This window comes from Eurytemora carolleeae, unplaced genomic scaffold (genome assembly GCF_000591075.1).
Source record: "Eurytemora carolleeae unplaced genomic scaffold, Eaff_2.0 scaffold877, whole genome shotgun sequence".
Lineage (NCBI taxonomy): Eukaryota > Metazoa > Arthropoda > Copepoda > Calanoida > Temoridae > Eurytemora > Eurytemora carolleeae.
Genome location: NW_019396780.1, coordinates 7,162 through 29,945, shown reverse-complemented (window position 1 = coordinate 29,945; position 22,784 = coordinate 7,162). Strand labels below are relative to the sequence as shown.

General features: G+C 30.6%; 1 protein-coding gene across 2 annotated transcripts; it reads left to right on the top strand.

Annotated features, from left to right (window-relative positions):
• The first annotated feature begins 5 nt into the window (after positions 1-5).
• On the top strand, positions 6-21,088 carry LOC111708623 (follistatin-related protein 1). Of its 2 annotated transcripts, none has more exons than XM_023482057.1 (10): positions 6-137; positions 1,215-1,432; positions 6,742-6,867; positions 7,193-7,296; positions 12,116-12,201; positions 13,905-13,992; positions 15,976-16,119; positions 17,582-17,694; positions 19,338-19,401; positions 20,353-21,088. In XM_023482057.1, exons 2-10 carry the CDS (start codon positions 1,382-1,384, stop codon positions 20,726-20,728), a joined length of 1,152 nt encoding a protein of 383 aa, XP_023337825.1. In that variant the 5' UTR covers positions 6-137; positions 1,215-1,381; the 3' UTR covers positions 20,729-21,088. The 2 variants fall into 2 exon arrangements, with proteins under 2 accessions (XP_023337825.1, XP_023337826.1); XM_023482058.1 differs by having other exon boundaries at positions 6-204.
• Positions 21,089-22,784: the final 1,696 nt, after the last annotated feature.

Below are 22,784 nucleotides of genomic sequence, written 5' to 3'. Positions count from 1 at the left end.
GAGAAAAACCATCCTTTAGTCCGGTTCCAACCTTCAAACCATCAACACAACAAGAGTGAAAGTTACTCGAGAGTATTTTAAAGCTCTGCTCCATATTTTGTGTTTTGTGAGATTAGGGATTCCCAGGATACATCAAGGTATTAAAGGCTTAGCTTTCAAGTCACTGCTTGAAATTTGTCCGGATTAAATTGCTTGAATGTGAAGGTAGATTTATGATTTAAAAACTAGATGTTTGACTCTCTAAAATATGACAGATACCTTTTAAACTCGTTAAACCAGCCTGGCATTCGCATACATTTCAACTATCTGAAATTTTGAAAAATATTTTTTTTAATTTTATTTTGATAAAAGTGAAGTTCAGATGTGAGTAGAAAAATATGTTTTCACAAATATTGTTACGAAAAGTTCTAAAAATAAATCAGACAATTTGACAATATTTACGTTAATCGTTGAAAGTTTGGAGTTTTTCAAAACTAAATATTTAAGAAACAGAGAAATAATCTGATAATCATGAAATCATCGCACAGCATTTAATTTTTGCATAAATCACGACGTGATCATAATTGGTATTCATTCAGTGGAATGTCTTTTTTTGAAGTTAAAGAAGACACTCAATGCTTTTAGTTAAATATCTTTCTAATCTTTCAAAATTTAACAGATTTGTTAATAAAAGTTTCACTATATTTAATATAAAAGTTTCTAAGAATAAACCTAAACCCCTTTTTTATCTGATATCGGGGTTCAATGTGAATTCAAACCTAAACTTCAGTTTTTTAAAGAAAAAGAATACATTCATGAGGAGTCAGAAATAATCAATTATAATTTAAAACTTTCTAAAGTGAGACAAATAGTTCCAAACACTTTGAAAAGTTGCGTCAATGTTTAAGACTGGGTGGACTTGTGTCGCAAGGCATTGTCTATAATTTTACCTCAAAACCTTGTTCATACTTTTCTGTAGCCATAGACATGTGCATGTAGAATCATGTAAATCAAGCACTTGTTTTTAACTTTATATTTTAAAAAGTAATTTTCTTTAAATTTCATCATCATCATCATTATTATTATTATTATTATTATTACGGTCAGCGTAGAATTTTTTTTTTATTTACTGAATTATAATTGTCAGATGTATGTATGATCAGAAGGGGTCATGATGACGTCATAGTAAATCTGAGTTCAAATATTAATCATATTGACACTCCTTCTATATTTAGGTATGCAGTATGCGGAGGCTTCATTTCATTCATCGCACAAACTTGGCTTGAAAACTGCCTGAAAACTGCCTGAAAACTGCCTGAAACCCGGCCTGAAACGGCCTGAAAACTCTCTTAATTAGTTTTTAAACTATAGTGTTGTGATCTGTAGTGTATATGCGAGCAGAATGAAGAGTAGTGAGATGTTGGGAATAATAATTATTCTAGCTGGAGCCCAGGTTTATTTATAACTTATCATTTACTATCAAGAATTTAGAACGCTTCGCAACTCTTGTCCAGTAAAACTAAAGTTGGAAATTATTATCATCCATTTTTAACATTCAGGATTTCTAGGCTTTCAAGAGATTCCACAAAAATCTGATAAATTTAACAATTATAAAATTGTATTTTCTTAAAGTTTGTTTTTATTACACTACAAGCTAGAGTGCTGGGTTTAATCAGTCAAAGTTGTGCCTAAATTTATGTAAGAAAACTGATATAAAATAAAAGGCAAAAACTCTAGAATATTAAAAATAAAAACGGAAAATAATGCTTCCCAACTCTAAGCAAAACTGCTTTGAAAAGTAAACTTTGAGTAGATCGATGAAGTAAAAGAAAATCTTTTAAACATTTTAATGAAATTTAATATTTTCACAAATTTTAGCTTTAACAATTTTTCTTGGTTTAAAATTATTTTTAGTATTATTATTTCATATAAATTCCATATTTGTTAGTAAATCTTTTTTTAAGTAATCGTTAAGTCAAATTTCACTGACAACCCCACGAACAATGAAAAAAATATTAAAACTTTTTCAGAAAATTATTTTTTTTTTAATTATTTACTTTTAACTAAAAAATTTCTTACTAAGAAATTTTTTTGGCTGTACAGTACTCATTTTCTTAATAATTTTTTTGGCTGTACAGTACACATTTTCATAATAATATTACAAATATCTACAATATCAAAATAGTTGTACAAATAAATATTTTTCAAAATACTTTGAATCTGTTTTGTTTAAAACTCTCTTTATAAGTAATTCTTCTTAACCCCATAGCCCCCCTCTGATTTATATATCTTAAAGTACAATTAGAAATAATGAGAAATATAAGAAATGAGAAATAAAAGAAACTAGCTTGAGCCTGAAAACTTTAGAATGGTGGATATCGAGATCAATGCTTGATCTCCTCTTTTCGTAATTTCCAGATTAAATATTTAAACCAAGCTAAGAGCATTCCTGTGGTTCAACTGAGATTCCCAATCAAAATTTGAGGCAAATTGGTTAAAATGTTCATGAGTTATGATCATACATACAAACAAACAGAGTTTACTACTTTATTATATACTAGCTTGGGAACCCAGTGCTGCCTAGGTTACTAAAAGTTACTCCCACCATTTACCCGCACTTGAACGATTTTACCGGAAAACAGAATTTTCGCCATTTAAGCCCACCCACTCCACTTAGAATCTCAAAACCAAGCTTAAAACATTCCCGTGGCTCTCCCGAGTTCCCCAATCAAAATTTGAGGCAAATTGGTCCAGGGGTTCCCAAGTTATGATCGGACAAATAAAGAAACAGACAATCAGAGATTGCAACTTTATATATATAGATAGATGAGAAATATAATAAATGAGAAATATTAAAGATCTTGTTGATCACTAAAAGGGTGCACCGGGAAATATGATATTCAATTTGTTCAATCACTAAATCTAGTTTCTTCAAGAAAAAAATCAAATCAAATAAAATGCCAGTTTCAAGTTTCATTTCTAGTAACAAAGTGTACATATAATTTTGAGGAGCTATTGTGTTATATTAAGATTTTTTCATCTTCAAAAGAGGAGAATTAATCCAAAACCGATTTAATGCCTTTTTATCAAGAAATTTAGTCACGACGCTTTAACTTTATGCAATATATTATATATATATATAAATATATTAATAATTCCAGTTTATTTTCTTCTAAACTTCATTTATTATCAAAAGATCGTCTAGCTGAAAAGTGTGATTTCTGATCGGCTGTGTTTAATTTTATAATGAGACTCAAAAAACTTTGGAATAGGAAGACGACTGCTAGACTCAAGCTATGCCTTCAAATTGAACATGGACTATAGTGTAGTGTCTACACTATACATTATACATTAATGACAGTCCCATTTCAATTAATTAATTAAAATCCTTTTTTCTTAATAACATCATAAATTGATTCAATGTCGTCTTCCTATTCCACAGTTTTATGGTCTTAATGTAGATGAAAGGCATCTTTTAGTGTTTAAATTATTGAAAGAATATCGGTTATTAATCCTTTTTACCCCATTCCATTCATTTTGGCAGCTGCCCAAGGAAGTTACGTGCACTTGTCGCGTCGAATAACAAAAAAAGAGAGATTAGTATATATTTAAGGTTAGGACAGGTTAAGACAAGTTAGGGGGCCTAGCGCCGCGGCTAGAACAGGCTCTCTCTTTTTCTTGTAATTGTAATTGTAACTTCCTAGGGCTTCTGCTATTAATTTTTTGTATGCAACGATGAGGAAGAAACAGAAAGTTAATTTTCAGATAGAAAAGAAAGGATATTTTCGTTTTAAAGATCAGGGCACTGCTAGGAATTGGATATGTACACATGAAGGGGTACTTAAAAGGTTGGGAGGGGCTTTTTCTTTTCTACTCGATCCTTTATTTTGCGTTTCAACTTTTCCAATTTTGATTTTATTGCATCATGCCATTCGATACCATGCCCCCCCCCCTCCCTCAAATGCTTACCCCTTCCCCTTTTTCCCCCTTAACTTCATCTATCAAACTTTAAAGACTTAATCATGCAATGTTCTTTTAACGCATTTTTTTATCAAGTTTTAGGTAAATATTCTTTCAGTTTCCTTCCTCATTATTCAAACCTGAAGTAGTTAATCAAAATACTTTGGTAGCCAATACAACAATTAACAATATATAATATATTTTAATAACATCATTTCTTGTTGTAAAAATACTGGTTTTTAAATATCACTTAATACAAAAAAGTTGTTGGTACATTATCATGAAAATTAGAAAATCACAATATAAGATTTAACAAATTTTTCTATTTTTAATCTATGGATTTGCAAAAATAGAAAAATATCTTGCAAAAAACATTTTTAATTTTACCAGCCATAAACCTTTCCTGGGGTCGTGTGAGGCCCTAAGCAAAATTTGGGGCCTATCGGTTCAGCTTTTTTTTACGTTTTTTTTGGACACATAAAAACCATCAATAAAGAAATACTAAAATAATGAAACTATAACGTGCCAGGGTTATAGTGTGTAAACATTCTCTGTTACGACTGATAGCACTATATGAGGTCATTGAGGACGCAGAGTGCTGTGAGGATGCACAATAAAGTACACGAATAAAACCGTGCTATTGTGAAATAATGGGACAACCATATAAGCATTATATGTAGCTTTTCATATTAGGATACATTATATACAAGACTGGTAGGGATTGAAGGTATCTTGGTGGTAAAGAAGAGAAATTCAAATTATGTTTCAAGAGGACTCAAGGAGAGAAAGGAAGATGTTATACATAACTATCACCTTGATTAAATTATCCCCCCTCCCATATAGCATTTTAGAGGTTTCATCTCATAAATTGGTAGATGTGAGTGTTTAGACCAGTTTAAAGTCCTGTATAAAAACTTTAATAAAAATCCAATACAAACCAGTTAAGTCGAACTACTGGTTTCTGGCATTTAAATTTATGCAATTTCAAACTTTTTAATACATTATACAACAGTATAAACTCACTAATATTCAGTAAATCAACTTATAGCTTACGTTCTTGGGCTTCTTTTCCAGTGGCAAAAACTTTTGGTCGGGATGGCGCTGAGTAACATCTGCTAACATGGATATCATCAGCGCAATGTTAAAATTGAAGAGCTTATTATAATAATCCAGGGATAAGCGTAATTTCGGGTGACTTTCATGCAAATAGGAGAATATTCGATTTACCACGGTAAACTTTTAATCCTTTGACGGATCATGATCGGCTTAGAACTCTGTTAGTGTATCTCTAAAATTGTCGAAAGACTAGAGTGTACGCTTGTGTACAGTGTGAACACAGCTGACAATTCATATATTTATCAAAAATCCGCACTTCTATGTACAACGCAGTTTTTTAAAGAATTTCAATGTAAATATGTAAATATGTGTACCCCATACACCCAGGAATATGTGTACCCCATACACCCAGGAATATGTGTACCCCATACACCCAGGAATGATACATAATTTTCTGAATAAATCTAATCATTGTATTTCAAATGGACTTCTAAGCTTTCAAGCTTTTATCAAACCTTGATCTGATAAAACTAAACAATTTTCTTTTTTTTAACATTATTTGTCTTTCTTTGATTTTACCGTTCTGATTTCTTGCCTAAAACTATAACTTTACAATCCTTAAATCTTTGACTTTGGACTTATGAAATTTAAAACTTTGAATTATTTCAGACCAAATAGTCATAGTATAAATTTCTTAGGTTTTCAAAGATTAGGTTGCAAAGATTAGGAATGAAAAAATTTGAGTTTATTTAACATTTTTTGAAAATTTTGGTTATCATGCCCAGACTTACATTACAACAAAAGTACGTGTGTTTAATCTATAAACAGCAGTTTTGTTAGATATTATAAAGAACTTGTCTCTAAAGCCTGAAAATGACAAGTTTAAGCTTTTTACGAAGAGACAATGTAAGTTTGTTCAATGTTAAATAAACTATAACTATATCTGGAATCTTCTCTTGTGCAGGGATAACTTCTTATCAAAACTTTCCAGTCTATAAACCTGAACATAAATTCAAAATTATAAAATACGTACATTCACCTTAGAACAGAAAACATTCGGAAAACTTTTTTGTGGATTTTTTTTAAAAGTAGAAAATTTGTTTGAAATGAAAACAGATTTTAGAATGCATTAAACATCGAAATATTTTACTACAGTGAAACCCTTAACAACGAATACATCGGAAGAATTTATCAAATGTCGTCTTGACAATTTTTCAATGAGTTTTATACTATATTACGTAAATTTCAGTATTTGCGAAAATAAATGAATAGCTATGAATATGCGGGAGCAGTTTTAAAGAGTTCCATATAATCATTTAATTAAAAAACTAAATATCTGCAACATTCCATTATCAGAAAGTGAAGAATACGACATTCGATGAATTCCTTTGATGTATTCGTTATTAAGGGTTTCACTGTATATAAAATGTATATAAAATAAAATGCTATATTTATCTATATAAAATTCCAGCTTGTTATTTAAATCAAATAATACGAAAACAAACTCTAAAATATCTTAATTATGACAAATACCGCATTTTTTTATCTGTTAGTTATTTTAAGATGAAATAATCAAAATTTTAAATATCACAGGATTGGATTTAGATTTTAAATATTCAAGCTATGAACATTAGAGTTTGAGGCGTCCAATCACTTCCTTTGAATCATAAAAATATTAGCTTTAATCTATGTACTTTATACTTTTATATTGTATACTATGTTATATATTAATGTACTGTACTGCAGGGTTCTGTACTACCGTATGAAGCTTGCTCCGCTGTAGCGTGTCGAGCTGGGCGGGAATGTGTTGTACTGGAGAACAAGAATACGGATTGCGTTTGCATCACTAAATGTCCGGATCATTGGAAGCCGGTAAGAACTACAAGTACACAGTCCTTTAAAATTAACTTAAACTTCCATTAACACTAAGCTTTGAAATGCATGCCTAAAACTATGAAACAATAAGTAAGTAAGAAAAATCAATAAGTAAAGGACGTAAAGTGTTCACTGGACTAAACTGCTGCAACGCTTCTCGAATCTGAAAAATACAAGTGAGTTGTAATCTCGTCTCTGAAGTTGCATCTTTGTGGGTAACGCTGAAGTTACCATTTATTTTGACATTTCCACATGTTCTGTTTTTATCACGAATTCCTATGAAACGTTAGTCCCCAACCCTTGATGAGTTCTGATATTCTAGGTTTGTGGGTCGGATGGTAAGAGCTATGATAATCACTGTGAACTTCATAGAACAGCATGCATAGATGGAGTTCATATTTCACCTTTACATCCAGGGTTCTGCAAGTAAGTTCATATTTCACCTTTACATCCAGGGTTCTGCAATTAAGTTCATATTTCACCTTTACATCCAGAATTCTGTAAGTAAGTTCATATTTCATCTTTACATCCAGAATTCTGTAAGTAAGTTAATATTTCATCTTTACATCCAGAATTCTGCAATTAAGTTCATATTTCATCTTTACATCCAGAATTCTGTAAGTAAGTTCATATTTCATCTTTACATCCAGAATTCTGTAAGTAAGTTCATATTTCATCTTTACATCCAGAATTCTGCAAGTAAGTTCATATTTCATCTTTACATCCAGATTTTTGTAAGTAAGTTCATATTTCTTTTACTGCAGCCAAAAAGTGAGAAGTGTTTTTAAGAAATAGAGTCTTTGCAAGAAACTCTGATTTTCTAATCACTGTTATATCAAAAAATATCAACGGTTTACACCGTCAGGTTTCAAAAATATAGGGATTAGAATATTTGAAGTCCGTAATAAACAGTATAGATGTTTCAGTTTTTACTATTCACATTTTATTCATGTGTTTCACGTCTCACGTCGATCTTTTGAAGTCAAAATCTTTTACAATGTATAGAAACATGTAAAATGAAATAATAAAATAAAAGTTACAAACTGTGGTTGAAATTATTTCCGACAATGAAAGAATAGCATGCATCTTGAAATAAAAATGTTGTTAGAAGAAGCTAAAGATAAGGATTGGATACAGATTAATGTGACTGCTTGGTAATGTTTCCATTTGAACCATGGAGCAATAAATCCTTTTTTCATTCTCAAATTTTATCCTTTCTTTTACATTCTTTCTAACTAGCAACACAGGAGACTGTTTAATGTTTACAAAATAAAAAGTAAAACTCAAAACAATTCCATTTTTGTTTAAAATATCAAAAAGATAAGAAAACCCTGGTTTTCTCAGACGAATTAGCCTTGCAATGTCATGACTGTCAGGCAGTACAGACAGAAAATTATTTTTTCTCAAATACTATTTGAAAATAGTAGAAAATCATAATTGATAAACATATTTCTGCAGTTTTAAGTTTTTTAAAAAAGACATCGCTTGTTTCTAATAAATATCTTCTTACGACTAGTAACAAATACGCATGTGACTTTTTGGTAATAATTCAAGGATTATTTGAAAAACTTTAAGCAGTAATAAAGTCTGAGTTAAAAAAAAATTTTGTATTTTTTTCTTTCAACATCAGATTTTTATAAATACAGTTTCTTTAGCTTTATATCCTTGCAGTTCTTATTTAGGCAAACGCAACCTTAAAGGAATTTACAATCCACATTATTCTCACTCAAAACTCAGAAATAATTTTGTCCATTACATCTGAAGAACTGAAGCTTGAAGAAATTTCTTTATATTTCTAGAATGTAAATGTAGAGGGCTTCAACAACAACCGCGTTAATGTCACAAGATTAAGAATTATCCAACTTTTATAACTATCTTTCATGATATCTGTGAACCATCATTGATACCTTTGTCGTGTTTACAAAATTTAATGAAAGAAATGGTTAGACGACCTAAGCCGAATAAAACAATTTAAAGAAAAGAAAATATTATTCCTCTTCAATGGAAAAATTAGAATTCGATTGGAAACTGTTAAAAAGTTGAACTCTAACCTATCCCCCAGCTGTATATTGAATATTGAAGCGGTAGAAAGAGGAAACTTTTTATTCTAAAACAGAGGGGTTTTCTATCCTATCGGGTTCTGCCAGAACTTACAAACTTTCAGCTGCAAAATCATTTTTTCAAGCGAAAGATTAAACATAACAAAGTTTGAAATCTTTTGCAAAAATTGATATTTTTTGAACCAGAAAATGTTGAGTTTTTTCTTTCTTTGATAAATTAGGCTGTTAAATATTTCAAACTCCACAGTATTATTTTTTATTACAATTTACATATTAGAAAATTCTAAATATTTCTGATCTTCTCCATAACTCTGTATTAAGAGAATTTATGTTTGAAACTTAGATTATTTGATCTTACATAACTTATAGTTTAAAATATATAAGGTCTACACTATTTGGTTGCAAAAATAAAGGGATTAAAAAATCAGAGTTTCTGGCAAAGACTCAATTCCTTTACTTTAATTTGACGCGATTTAGAGATTCATGCGAGTACTATGGTGCCAGCAGTAGGTTCATGAGAGTACTATGGTGCCAGCAGTAGGTTCATGAGAGTACTTTGGTGCAAGCAGTAGGTTCATGAGAGTACTTTGGTGCAAGCAGTAGGTTCATGAGAGTACTATGGTGCCAGCAGTAGGTTCATGAGAGTACTTTGGTGCAAGCAGTAGGTTCATGAGAGTACTATGGTGCCAGCAGTAGGTTCAAACAAGGGGTTGGGGTTTGATCAGATTTTAACAAGATCATATAAAGAGAAAAGTTTTTATGCCCTATTCTCAACTTAACCCTTTAAACCTTCTGAATAAATATGATGGGGAAGCTAGATATACAGGGTTACCCACAGAGGATGAGACTGTAAAGACGACCTAAAACTCTTAAAATGTGACGATCCCAAGGTTGAAATAAGCATTTGGTCTTAATGATCTAATGGCTTAGTTAATGATTTGGCAAAGAAAGAAAACAGTTTACAGTTGCAGGGAAACAGACTAAATAAATTCCGTACAGTCGTCTCTGAAGTATCACCCTGTAGAATGTATATATCTTTTTAATTTTAATTTTTCTTTCTGTTGTTTCAAAGGGAGTGACCGGCTATGTAAGGTAGTTGAACTGAGTATGCAGTGTTGTGGAAAACTTCTTTTGAAAGTTTTTCCGCAGCAGAAATTCTTAAATTACTTTTGTAGAGAAACCACAATTGAAAATAATAATTTTCAAAATTACAAACATTGATATCTGATTTTTAGCATAGAGGGTCACTTGAAATAAAGTTTTCCGTCCCTTTATTATATTTTCAAATATAATATTACAATGACGTAAATATGAAATATAATTATAAAACAGTTTGACCAGGCTAGATGCAAAGAATAAAGTGTATTCCTATGATTCTCATATATTCTGCTCACATTTTCATTCAGTTTCTTTTCTAGATTACTCTAGACAACCTTATATCCTTTATAATTAAAGGGATTGTTTACCAGATTACTCTAGACAACATTATATCCTTTATAATTAAAGGGATTGTTTTCTAGATTACTCTAGCCAACCTTATATCCTTTATAATTAAAGGGATTGTTTACTTATTTTCTAGATTACTCTAGCCAACCTTATATCCTTTATAATGAAAGGGATTGTTTACTCTTTTTATAATTAAAGGGATTATTTACTCTTTTTATAATTAAAGGGATTGTTTACTCTAGCCAACCTTATATCCTTTATAATTAAAGGGATTGTTCACTTATTTTAAAATACAGAAATACCAAGCCAACAATAACCGCTCAACATTTTTCCTTAGAGCCACGAATAATCATACTATTTGTCAGGGGCGTACGAGAGCATTTGTGTAGAAACAAATTTGTGTGCCCTTACAGTTTCCTTTCATAGATATAACTACATACACACATATATATACAGTTTCCTTTCATAGATATAACTACATACACATATATATATATAGAGTTTAAAACCTGTATCCGGCTAAATGGTATGGTTATTAAACAAAAAGTTCCAAGCACTGTTTAAATAGGTTGAATCAAGGCATTTTTTTAAATTTTACCAGCATTTTTTTTCATCAATTCATCAATAAACCATCCCGTCATGTGAATTGTTACAAAAAAATTGGTTCATTATTGGTTCATGACGTTTATTGGACACAATCAGACAAACAAGCAGACCGACAAGGCAAATCTATGTATTTCGGGATTGGGGGATTGTCTTTTACCATGTATTCTTTAAAGGGATTGCTAGCCTAGTTTCCATTGATTTAGATCATATAAAAATCAATTAAAAAAAAGATAAAACATTCAGAGTTAAGCTGATGAAGGAATTAATTTACTTTTCTGACGAGAAAACATGTATTTTTAAAGATAAATATATAAACCAGCAACATTTAATTAATTATAATTAAGAAACTCGTTCTTACTTTACGGAATTACAGGAAAAATCTTTTTTTAAATAAATTTTTAACATTAAAGAAAATGTATATTTTTTCTTACACCTCAGCTATGATCCTTGTATATACCTGACTACACCAATGATATGATCCTTGTATATATCTGACTACACCAATGATATGATCCTTGTATTATATATCTGGCTACACCAATGATACGATCCTTGTATATATATCTAACTACACCAATAATATGAACCTTGTACACTCCTGTAATATGGTTCTTATGCATAAAACGTGGCTACACTTTTTCCTTATATTTTCCCTGAAAGGTTCCCTAAGCCGGAAAGTAGAATCATTTAATTTTTCTCCAATCTAAAGGTTAAAGTTTAGGGTTTCCTAGAATGGTAAATCAGTTTTCAGATTAAATCCTTTCATTTTGGTTTGAAAGAATATTTTTGTTAGATAAATAATGGTTTAGTTAAATCAAATTAAAGGATTTGCAAACAAATCTTTGCAGGGCTAAAGAAATCTTAAACATTTGCTGAGGTGTTTAAGTTTTTAAATTCTCAAAGATGTTTTATTTTCAATATTTGCAGAGAGTAATAATACTTTTTTAAAGGATTCTTAAGGATGTTAACTGTTTATTGTTGTTGGAAGGTGTTGATATTTAAATAATTTTAAGGTTTCTTATATTTCGCAATGTTTCAGGGATGTTAATATTCTTAAATGTTTGCAGGGGGTGTTGCTGTTAACATCCAAATATTTTAGTTTTTAAAATATCTAAATGAATAAATATTTCTAGGGGTGAGAGGGATGCTCTGATTGCCCGTGAAGAGTTTATTGAACAGATTTCACATTGGGGAGAAGAAAAAGATGTCCCTACACCGCGTGAGTATAATTTCAGAATTATTTTTTTTAAATTTTTCAGAACTGAATTGAGGCATCTTTTCCTATGACCCCTTTATTGGGGGGCTCACACAAATCTTTGATTATATAACCTTCCTTAAATTCAAATTAAACATCGCTTGCTCTGCTGCTGTGAAGAAGGGCCAAGTTTATTCAAATTTAATTATCGCATAGGAATGCATAATTGGTTTGGTTTAAAGCTTAATTACTTTAAAAATGCTCTAAATAAGTCTGAAATGTCTAACATATTTCAAAATTATAAGTTGAAAAAGTTTTCTTTCATTACATTGTGCTAAATTTTACCTCTGGCAAAAGATAAAAGGCCTAAACGAAAAACGAAAGCGGTAATAACTCATTATGGTTGATATTCTTTTATTTCGGAGTAAAATTCTGCACAATGTAATAAACGCTAACTTAAGAAGAATCCAGTTCTTAATCCTATAAAAGCGCTCAGTTACCCCGCCCCCCCCCCTTTTTCGGAGTAAAATACTGCATAATGTAATAAACGCTAACTTAAGAAGAATCCAGTTCTTAATCCTATAAAAGCGCTCAGTTACCCCGCCCCCCCCCCTTTTTCGGAGTAAAATACTGCATAATGTAATAAACGCTAACTTAAGAAGAATCCAGTTCTTAACCCTTTAAAAGCGCCCCGTGCCTCCGCCCCCCCCCTCTTTTTTTCGAAGTAAAATTCTGCATAATGAAATAAACGCTAACTTAAGAAGAATCCAGTTCTTAACCCTATAAAAGCGCCCCGTGCCTCCGCCCCCCCCCCTCTTTTCCTTGAGGAAATAAATCCTTAATAAAAAGGTAATAGAGTGAAGGTTGCCATTGCAATACAAATTTATAGGCCGATTTTCAAAGCTGAAAAAAATAAAGACCGCCAACTTTTATGGTTCGGGTTGCCTAGTGCCAATTTCGGATCCAGCACACCTTTTTTTTACTAAAGCAGAATGAAAAAAGTATTCGTTTTGTTGAATTAGCTTACAGTATTTTTAAAAAAAATCTTTTGATAATGTTGATCGTTGAAATATTTTCAAAAACTAAAAATTACAAAATTTAACTTTAGTCTAACTCTTTACATACTGTTATTATATTATAAACACAACAATACACCTTTCCAGTATACTAGTTCTATTTAAACTCCATTGTTACAATAGCTCTGTCAATTTTTAACAAATTTCAACTAGCTTGTATGTTCTATAAATATATATATATATACATATATATATACAGTTTCCTTTCATTGATATAACTACATACACATATATATACAGTTTCCTTTCATAGATATAACTACATACACATATATCTACAAATATTTTACAGAAGGGTGTATTCAAAAATATGTCCAGGGGGCTCAAATCTTTTTTCTATGAAGGGATGTTTACCTGAAAACCCATCTCATTCACCTTCCATATTTGAAACGATGACTTCTGAGAGCTCCAACAGTTAACTGATCAGCGAAGTGGAAGATATCGTAATTTTTCTAGCTTGACAAGTGTATAATTCTGACAATTTGTTCCATTGTTTTTGTAGCAGGAATCCTTTAAGTCATTTATTGAGAAATCAATGAATATCTCATTCAGTCTCGATCATACAAAGCTTTTAAGAGTATTGTTGTAAATCAGACATGTCACTTTATTTAGTCGTAGATGGACTTTAAGTTTAATATTTTCATTTCCTAGTTGCTTGTTTTGAGAATGACCGGAACCGTCTGCGTGAGTTCCTGATTAGTTGGTTTGATCTAAGCTCCAGGAAACAGCCTTGGTTCAGGTAAACAGCTGATCAGTTGGTTTGATCTATTCTCCAGGAAACAGCCCTGGTTCAGGTAAACAGCTGATTAGTTGGATTGATCTATTATCCAGGAAACAGCCTTGGTTCAGGTAAACAGCTGATCAGTTGGTTTGATCTATTCTCCAGGAAACAGCCATGGTTCAGGTAAACAGCTGATTAGTTGGTTTGATCTATTATCCAGGAAACAGCCTTGGTTCAGGTAAACAGCTGATCGGTTGGTTTGATCTCAGCTCCAGGAAACAGCCCTGGTTCAGGTAAACAGCTGATTAGCTGGTTTGATCTCAGCTCCAGGAAACAGCCCTGGATCAGGTAAACAGCTTATCACTTGGTTTGATCTATTCTCCAGGAAACAGCCTTGGTAAAAAAACAGGAAGTAAATAGAAAAAATGGATTAACTACCAGTTCAATTTATTAGTAAATTCTGGGACATCGTAATAATTCAATTCATATCAGACCTTTAAAAGGTTTCATATCAGACCTTTTAAAGGTTTCACATTAAATTTCAAACAGATTAAAAAGCATAACTTTAATAAATAAAACTGTGTTCAATGATTTTTTAGAAAAGATACCTCTCAGGGTTTATTTTTGTCGTCTTCCGGGTGCAGACAAAATATTTGATATTCCTTTTTAAACATATAAAACTACGCAGACAACAACAGACCTTCTACGTGAGATTTATTTTTCATTATTTTTTTTAATTGATTAAACTTTTACAATGTATTATTAATTACACTGACCATAGATTAATTAAAATAACAGTTAGGGCACTAGATGTCGTCTTTTCAAGGTTTGGATGAAACTCGTTCAAAATAAGGCAGAAATTGATAAACATTTCAATTTATTTAAGACAAAATTAATTTTATCACAATAAAATGTTCAGATGAGTTTTTTAATTTATCGTCAAAATACTCCTTTAGATTCCGAGCTTTCTGAAATATTTTGAGAAGCAAGGTATACGCAACAGGAGCCAACATTTTCCGCTAACCTTCTACATAAAAAACGAAAATTCAATATTTTTCAAGGAACATATCAAACATTAACCCACTTCAGCAAAAATTGGAAAGGAATTGAGTTTTTGCCACTTAAATAAATGTTCTAATCCCTAAATCTTAACAACCTAATTGTGTAAACCTTCGATATTTCAAACAAACGCTACGCGAGCTACCGAAATTTATAGTTTGAAATATCAAAGGTCTTCGAATTCGGGTTCTAAAGTATCAAGGATTAGAAAATCAGAGTTTCCTTTAAAAGTTTCAATCTAAAAACACGATTATTTTTTTAAGATTAGATGAAGGCAGAAAGAAAAATAAAAGTCCAATAAATTGTTTGAAATTCTTGTTGAACTTTAAAAAAAACAAATTTAAATTAAATATTGATTTCAAACAACTGTTGGAAATTGTTAATCCTAAATTTGGCTTTAAATATAAGTAAATATTTTCAACCAAAATTCATTTATTTTAGATGAACATATTTATTATTTTTAAACTGTAATATTTGCAGAGAAGAGAAATTATTTTTCTTATTATAAATATTACATATTTGTAATTATGGTAGTTATTTTTCTATATTAGTATATATTTATAATTAAGACTTATATAATATTATTAACATTACATGAGTAAATAGTATACAAAAAAGTTACTGATTAATCACCTCAAAATCTAATGTTCTAAAACTTACACTGTTAAAGCCGATTACTTCAAACTTAATTCTGCCTGTTACTCCCGCCGTTTACCCGCAATTGAAAGATTTTACCGGGAAACTAAATCTTCGCTTTTTAAGTCCACCCACTTAATTTAGAATTTCAAAGCTAAGAACATTTCCGTGGCTCTCCAGTTTTCCCCAATCAAAATGTGAGACAAATCGGTCCGTGGGTTTCTGAGTTATGATCGGACAAACAGAGATTACAACTTTATATATATGTATGTTGTATATATAATCATGAAATATGTATATTTGTAGTCATGGTATGACCCACAATGAGATCCTATCTGGACATTTTACTGGGATGGATGTTGATGAAGATGGATACCTGGATAGTCAAGAATTATACAAGTATATATCAAGAAATAGTTCTCAACCTCAGATTAAAACTGATAAAATCAGGTTAATATTCAATTCTAATTTCAGGGATTGTAAAGGATTTATTAGAATACGGGATAAAACGTGAGAAAACATTGATAGAAAGGGTTCTTGAATAGTCAACAGTAGAGTCTTCGCAGAGATTAAAGATCGCAGTAACTAAAGAGAAAGTCAGAGATTAGATCATAGAATGGAGGGGAGGGAAGAATGGATCGCTCAGACTGGAGCAGGGTCGATTCCAGGGTTAGACTACCATCTTATATATGGCTGGGTCTTCTAAAATCAAACATCAGTTTTATTTAAATCATTAGATAATAATTTTAATTACAAAACGTAAGAAGAGGGTAATTCATACATATCTACATTATTGGTGCATTGACGACCTTTATTCATTTCCTTGCTGTTGACTAGATGTAATTATAAATTTCTTAAATATTAAAATGTAAGGAAGGTTTGACCTGAATGATTGGTCAAGTCGGGTTCAATGCTAAAGATCAAAATTAAGAATTTGAGCTTTTTTATGGAATTATAAAAGTTTTATTTTAGCTTCCCCGTTTTACCGCGGGTACCACTGAGAATCGAATATACAACTCTTATCACTTGAAATAGGTTAACAGTCCCATTAACACTGGTCTCTGAATAGGTTAACAGTCCCATTAACACTGGTCTCTGAATAGGTTAACAGTCCCAATAACACTGGTCTCGGGATAGGTTTTCACATTGATATTATTTTATCATTTATTTTTACTGTTATATAATGTGCAGTGAAAAACAGTAGATTGTAAAGTTAAAAATAATGCATTTTCCAAGCATATCTTTATTTTAAAGAAATATGTCTTCTATGGAATTATAAAAGTTTTATTTTTAGTTTCCTTGTTTAAACTTTAACTAGGTAAAATGTTGACTATGGTACTGAAGATCTCAAATATCATTGCAAATATAGGATTTTAATATTCAGGATCCGCAATCTTACTCATTGACAGTGCTTGTAAAAAAATATTTATTATAAGTTGATAGAATGGCATTTTCATTATTTTCATTTTCTGTGAGAAAGCGGTATCTGCTAATTTACAGAAACATCTGATACAATAATAATGATACTCATATATAAAATAATGATAATCATCCTGCAACATCTTTCATTTTTCTTATTTCTAGTTATAAGTAACAAGTATGGAGAGTGATATCTAAAGAACAAATTTAAATATAAGCTTTTCGTTCTCTAAGAAGAAAAGTTTAGCCCAGTTTAGTTTCTCATCTGAAAAGTATAGTTTATTTTGTCTTCTAAATGAATGAGTAACTATAGATGGTGTAAACCTTAGTTATATCATATCTAGACTACATTATCTAACAGAATTTACAGATTGAAATATCATTGGTCGAGTACAATAGAATATAAAGAATAGAAAATAAGATTTTAGGTGAATACTTCGTTCTATTTCTCGCTCTTTATCTTTATAATAATCTCACACAGTGTTATTTGAAGAGAACTGTGCCTTGATGCTTTGGTAGAGGAAGGAGATGTAAACATGGATTGGAGACTCAGCTATTCAGAGTACAAGGAGATACTTCAGGACGGATATATTCCTTCTTCTCAAGGTAGTTTACCCTCCCCTTAAAATTGAAATTCAAAACAATTTTAAAAAACTTAAATTGATGCAATGTTAAAGTTTTTGGAAATTTGTTATTACAATTCTTTAAACCAACTGATGTTCGTACTATACGAACTTCGTAGACATTAAAATCAATTAATTTTTTAAACTATACATTTTTAAATTATATAGTCTCAGTTTAAAATGTCAAAGGTTTACAACTCTACACCATCATCATGTTGTAAAAGTTATAGGGATTAAAACGTTTCAATTTGTGGGAAAAACTCAGATCCTTTCTTTTAAAAATCCACACAACCTTGTTATAGCTTTCTCACTATTCGAACGTTTCATTTAAAATTCTGTATTTTTGATATTTTGTAAAAATGGTGTTTCTCCCTGATATAGATTTATGTCTAATAGAGACATTAGCAAAGCCCACTATACTGGGATAGGAACAGGCTTCCAGCTTAATGGATTTCTTGTGTAGTTGAAATACAAGTTCCACAAAACTCCAATCTGTTGCTCTTTCTTAACCTGGCAAAAACAGGGATATGGTCAAGTCTGAGGATAGAGTAGAGGGTGTCCCCCAAAAACATGGGATTTTGTTGACGACATTTAAATCATCCACAATGCCACAAACTCTAATTTTTTAATCCCTGTATCTTTGCCACCTGATAGTTGATATTTCAAAGTTTTGGTTATGATCTTGTAAAATTCATTAGTTCGAAATATTAAAGGTCTATGACATCAGGTTGCAAAGTTATATGGATTAAAAATCTTAGTTTTGTTAACATGTTTAGATCCTTTGGTCTCAATTTTGTATGTTAAAAAATAACAAGGTCAATTTTGAAGAAGCAAAACATTCAGATCACTGGTTGTGTTCATAAGATAAGGGGGGTAAACAGGGGTATAAAGGGGTCTTTTGAGCTTTTCTCCTTCTCCCCTCCCTCTTGGATAGGAATCCTATAAGGACATACATGAAAGTAGAAGTCACTCATGAAAAGCAGTCAATTAAAAAAGCTACTCTTCGATTACTTGTAAACTTATAATTCGAAAAAAGCTTGTTAACAACAAAACTTAATAAAAAGTCGTCTTCATTGTATATATTATATATATATCCACTTACCACTGTACTAAAGAACATAATATACCATGGATCACCTTTCAAATTATTCGTCAAAGACTTGAATTTAGTGATTTTGATTTGAATATATTAGAGTTCAACAAGTTCATAACTTCCTCTTTCATTTCAAATGAATTTTAAATAAAAGTTACTCGAATATATTAAAGTGAGGTTCTAATTCATATTTTACCGCGAGGTTTATTGAAGAAAGGAATTCAATATTTGAAAATATCTTACAAGGAAATCAGATATACCGGGTAACAGTAACCTATCCCTTAATAGAAAAGAATCTAAAGGCTGAATTTTGCTTTTGAGTTCAGTTCCACGGATCAAAGACTCTTTACTATATTTATGGATTGCGAACGGCTCCCAATTTTAAGAACATAAAATTTCAAAAAGAGGATTTCTCCTAAAATATTGGAAAACATTAAGTTCACTGGGGAAATAAATATTTTGGCATGAATCCCTCTGGTTAAATAAACGACGACATTTCTGAACTTCACCGCCTAATATATAACTGTTGTTAGTTTGTAAGCTGAATGGAAGAATATACAATGATGGAGCTGAAACTAGTGTTGAGTGCAATGGTTGGTAAGTAAATTAGGATACAGTGATATTTACAAAAAGTGGATTTTATTTTAATAATTGAAATACGAATACTTTTATCTTTGAAATAATTTTCGGCATTTGTTTGTCAACCTAATCTTACAAGTATGATTCTCTAGTCCTGTCATTTTCGAAATATGGTTTGCATTAAAAAATTCAAGAAATAGGGAGAATTTTCTAGTAGATTTCTAATTATTAAATAAAAGTATTCTTTATTCTGAATAAAATCATTCATATATCCGGTAGCATAATTTCATTTAGTATTCATCATTTATCAACAATTTAAGATTTTCCACCACGCCTTCTCAATTAGAATAAAATATTCATTTTACATTGTTCATTCAAGTTTTCAGTAGATTATTTTATTTGTCATCAAATTAGAAAATTATTTTGTGTTCCACGAACTCCTGTGTTTAAAATATTTTGCAACTAAATGTTAGGTATGTTTTAATTCTTAAAATGGAATCTTTAAATACTATTTTAGGATTTATTCTGATATAAATAACATTCATTCATATTTCATATGCCTATACATTTGAAAATGTCGTCTTCTTTAAGTTTAATGAATTTTGAATATCTAGAAAACAAGTGATTTTAAACAGGAAAATTTCGTTTTGTATTAAATATTTTTTTAAAAATCTCCTTACAGCTTCCAGTGATACTTAATCTTAATACGTTTCAAATGCCAGTTTTTACCGATATTTGGAGAGTACAATTTTGATTTTTTTCATAAGAAGTTTAAAAGGGAAACTATTTACTGGCAACAAATCCAGCTTTCTAATCCTTATATCTTTACAGCCTGATGTGATATAAATTTGAAATGTCAAACTATGAATTCTTCGAGATCAAATATTCAAAGTTTAAAGATGCGACGACACGAAAATTAGAGTGGAGTAACTTTTTATTTTTAAGAATATAATTTTTATATTTTTCCAGTGTTTGTGCTTGTGGTAAGTGGATTTGTACCAGCAACTTGTGTACCGAGGGATACAAGGATATTTTTAACAACGACAAAATTGACGATGATGATGATGATGAGGATGAGGGTGAGGATAGATACAAAGATATATTTACAAACAGTTTGGATATTCAAGACTCAAGAACAAAGCATCCTCTGGATCTAAAAACCAAGGGAGGATTGAATACTATAGAGACAAAGTATAAGATGTTGTTAAACAACAGAATCTATAGTCATGATGATATGGATGATGATGATGCAAACTATGAGTACGATGATGATGATGATGATGATGATGATGATGATGACGAACCTGAAGAGGATCCCGATGTTCAAGATATAAACTGGTTTTAAAATCACACAAAAAAATTAAATGGTTCGAACAAAAAAACAAAGTTTACATATTGGGATAACTAAAGATGCTTTGGTTTGAATACTGGAAAAAATTTCATTATTTAACATTTAGGCAAAAAAATAAAATGATTAGGCCTTTATCTAAGCATTTACCGACGTTCAACGATCTGAAGAAAAACAAAAAATTTTCATCGGAACATCTTGTATATCCAGTACTTTAGTACATCTTGTACATCCAGTACTATAGTACTGTACTAAGGAATACAGTACAAAATGTATTGTATTCTTTTTTATACAAGAAATCTAACAATACATGATGTAAATGGATATTTAAATACAAAATAAAATGTAAATCAGTGTTGAAAATATCTTTAATTATCAATATTCTTGTAGTCTTACCTATTTTTTTAAGCACGTAACATTCATGGAAATTAAACAAAATTTAAATGGGAATGTTTTTTATATTTAAAATTTAAGATATCTTCAAAGAAGAGGCTAAATGGAAACCTTGGTTTATTAATAATTGTATTTATTAACTTTTTAATCAATTTAAGCAAATCTTTAGTAATCTAAAATTAAATTCATCAGCGACCATTTTGATTTAACAAAAGTATAATTTAAAAAAATTGTGTTTTTAACGTTTCAAAATTATAGTTTATTTTTTGTCCTATATTGTCAAACGTCTAAGATATGTTACTGATTTTTATTAATTTGAACACGAATTCTAGTTTTTACATCAACAGGCTATTTATCAGATTATGCAATAAAATATATAAATGATACAAATAATTTCTTTAAGAAGATTTCAGAAAAATAAAATATTGCCAAGAAGACTTTAGTATAATCTTCATTTGGTGGGGGGGGGGGGGATGGTTCAAGTTCTCCTAAAGGGATCCTTCAATTACAGAGTGCCCTCAAAAAAAATAACAACATTGTACTTTAAACCTTTATCTAAAAAGCAATTTTGTAAACCTAGTTCGACATTTTTTTAATAATCTTTAATGAAACTTCCTTTAAAGGTCACTTTCAACTACCACGTCAAATTAAAGTAAACTGCACGAAAGATTAAAATCTTAAATGATTTATTAGCTTTTAGATTATTTATTTTTTATTAGTTTCATTTATCAGTTTTATTAGCATAACGTCTATAGTTGAAGAGCTTTTGAGAAGAATAAAATTGTTTTGAATTGCTAATATGAAACCAAATAAATTTAAAATAGAGGAGTAACGAGAACACAAATTCATCCCGGTAACCTTCTCCTCCTGGTTAGTTTGCAGTGCTACGGAGTCAGTCCCTTTGAAACTCCTTTAAAGGGGGGCATGCATGTTTCACAACAAAATGACAAAGACTGAGATTCACAGTATTCAACGTTTACTACTTGTAAAAGATTTAAAGAGTACCATTGTGAATCGGGTATTTCCAGCTGTAGATGTGCGGTTACTTAAAAATTACGCCGACATTCCGTTTAAGTGGTAGGGTTAGTAGCCCAAGGTTGTAAATTTTGTTAATGTCAGCTTTAGATACTTCAGATAATAAATTAAATGCATTTAATTCTTAATTCGGGTTTTAAATCCTAATTCCTAGAATTTAGATGGAGCATCCTAGACTCCAGCTCCTAGATTATAAAACCTTGTTCATGTTTCTGGATGGGGGGGGGGGGGAAGAAAAGACGAAAAAATAGCGGACAAGGCAAACAAAATTAGATCTTTTTAAAATGTAGTTCTGAGGCTACGGCTGCACGATCTATTATTACTAAAACATTCTGAAATGTTAAATAAAGGTCTTCTATAGCAATGTATAAACAAAAACTAAAAATATTGAAAGTTAGAAGTTTATTGAAAGATCTCAAAACCTCTTTTTTAAATGGTGAAATACAGCCGAAAATATGTCAATATGGTCAACACTGAGTTTTGAATTTGTCTATCAGCTTTCGTCAAGCAATTTTTTTTATAAAATGAAGAATTTTTGTCCAAATATACGATGAGCCGGATGATCTATGGCGAGCATAGACTATTTTGTGATCCTGCAGATTCTAAGGATTTGCCGGCAGCTATG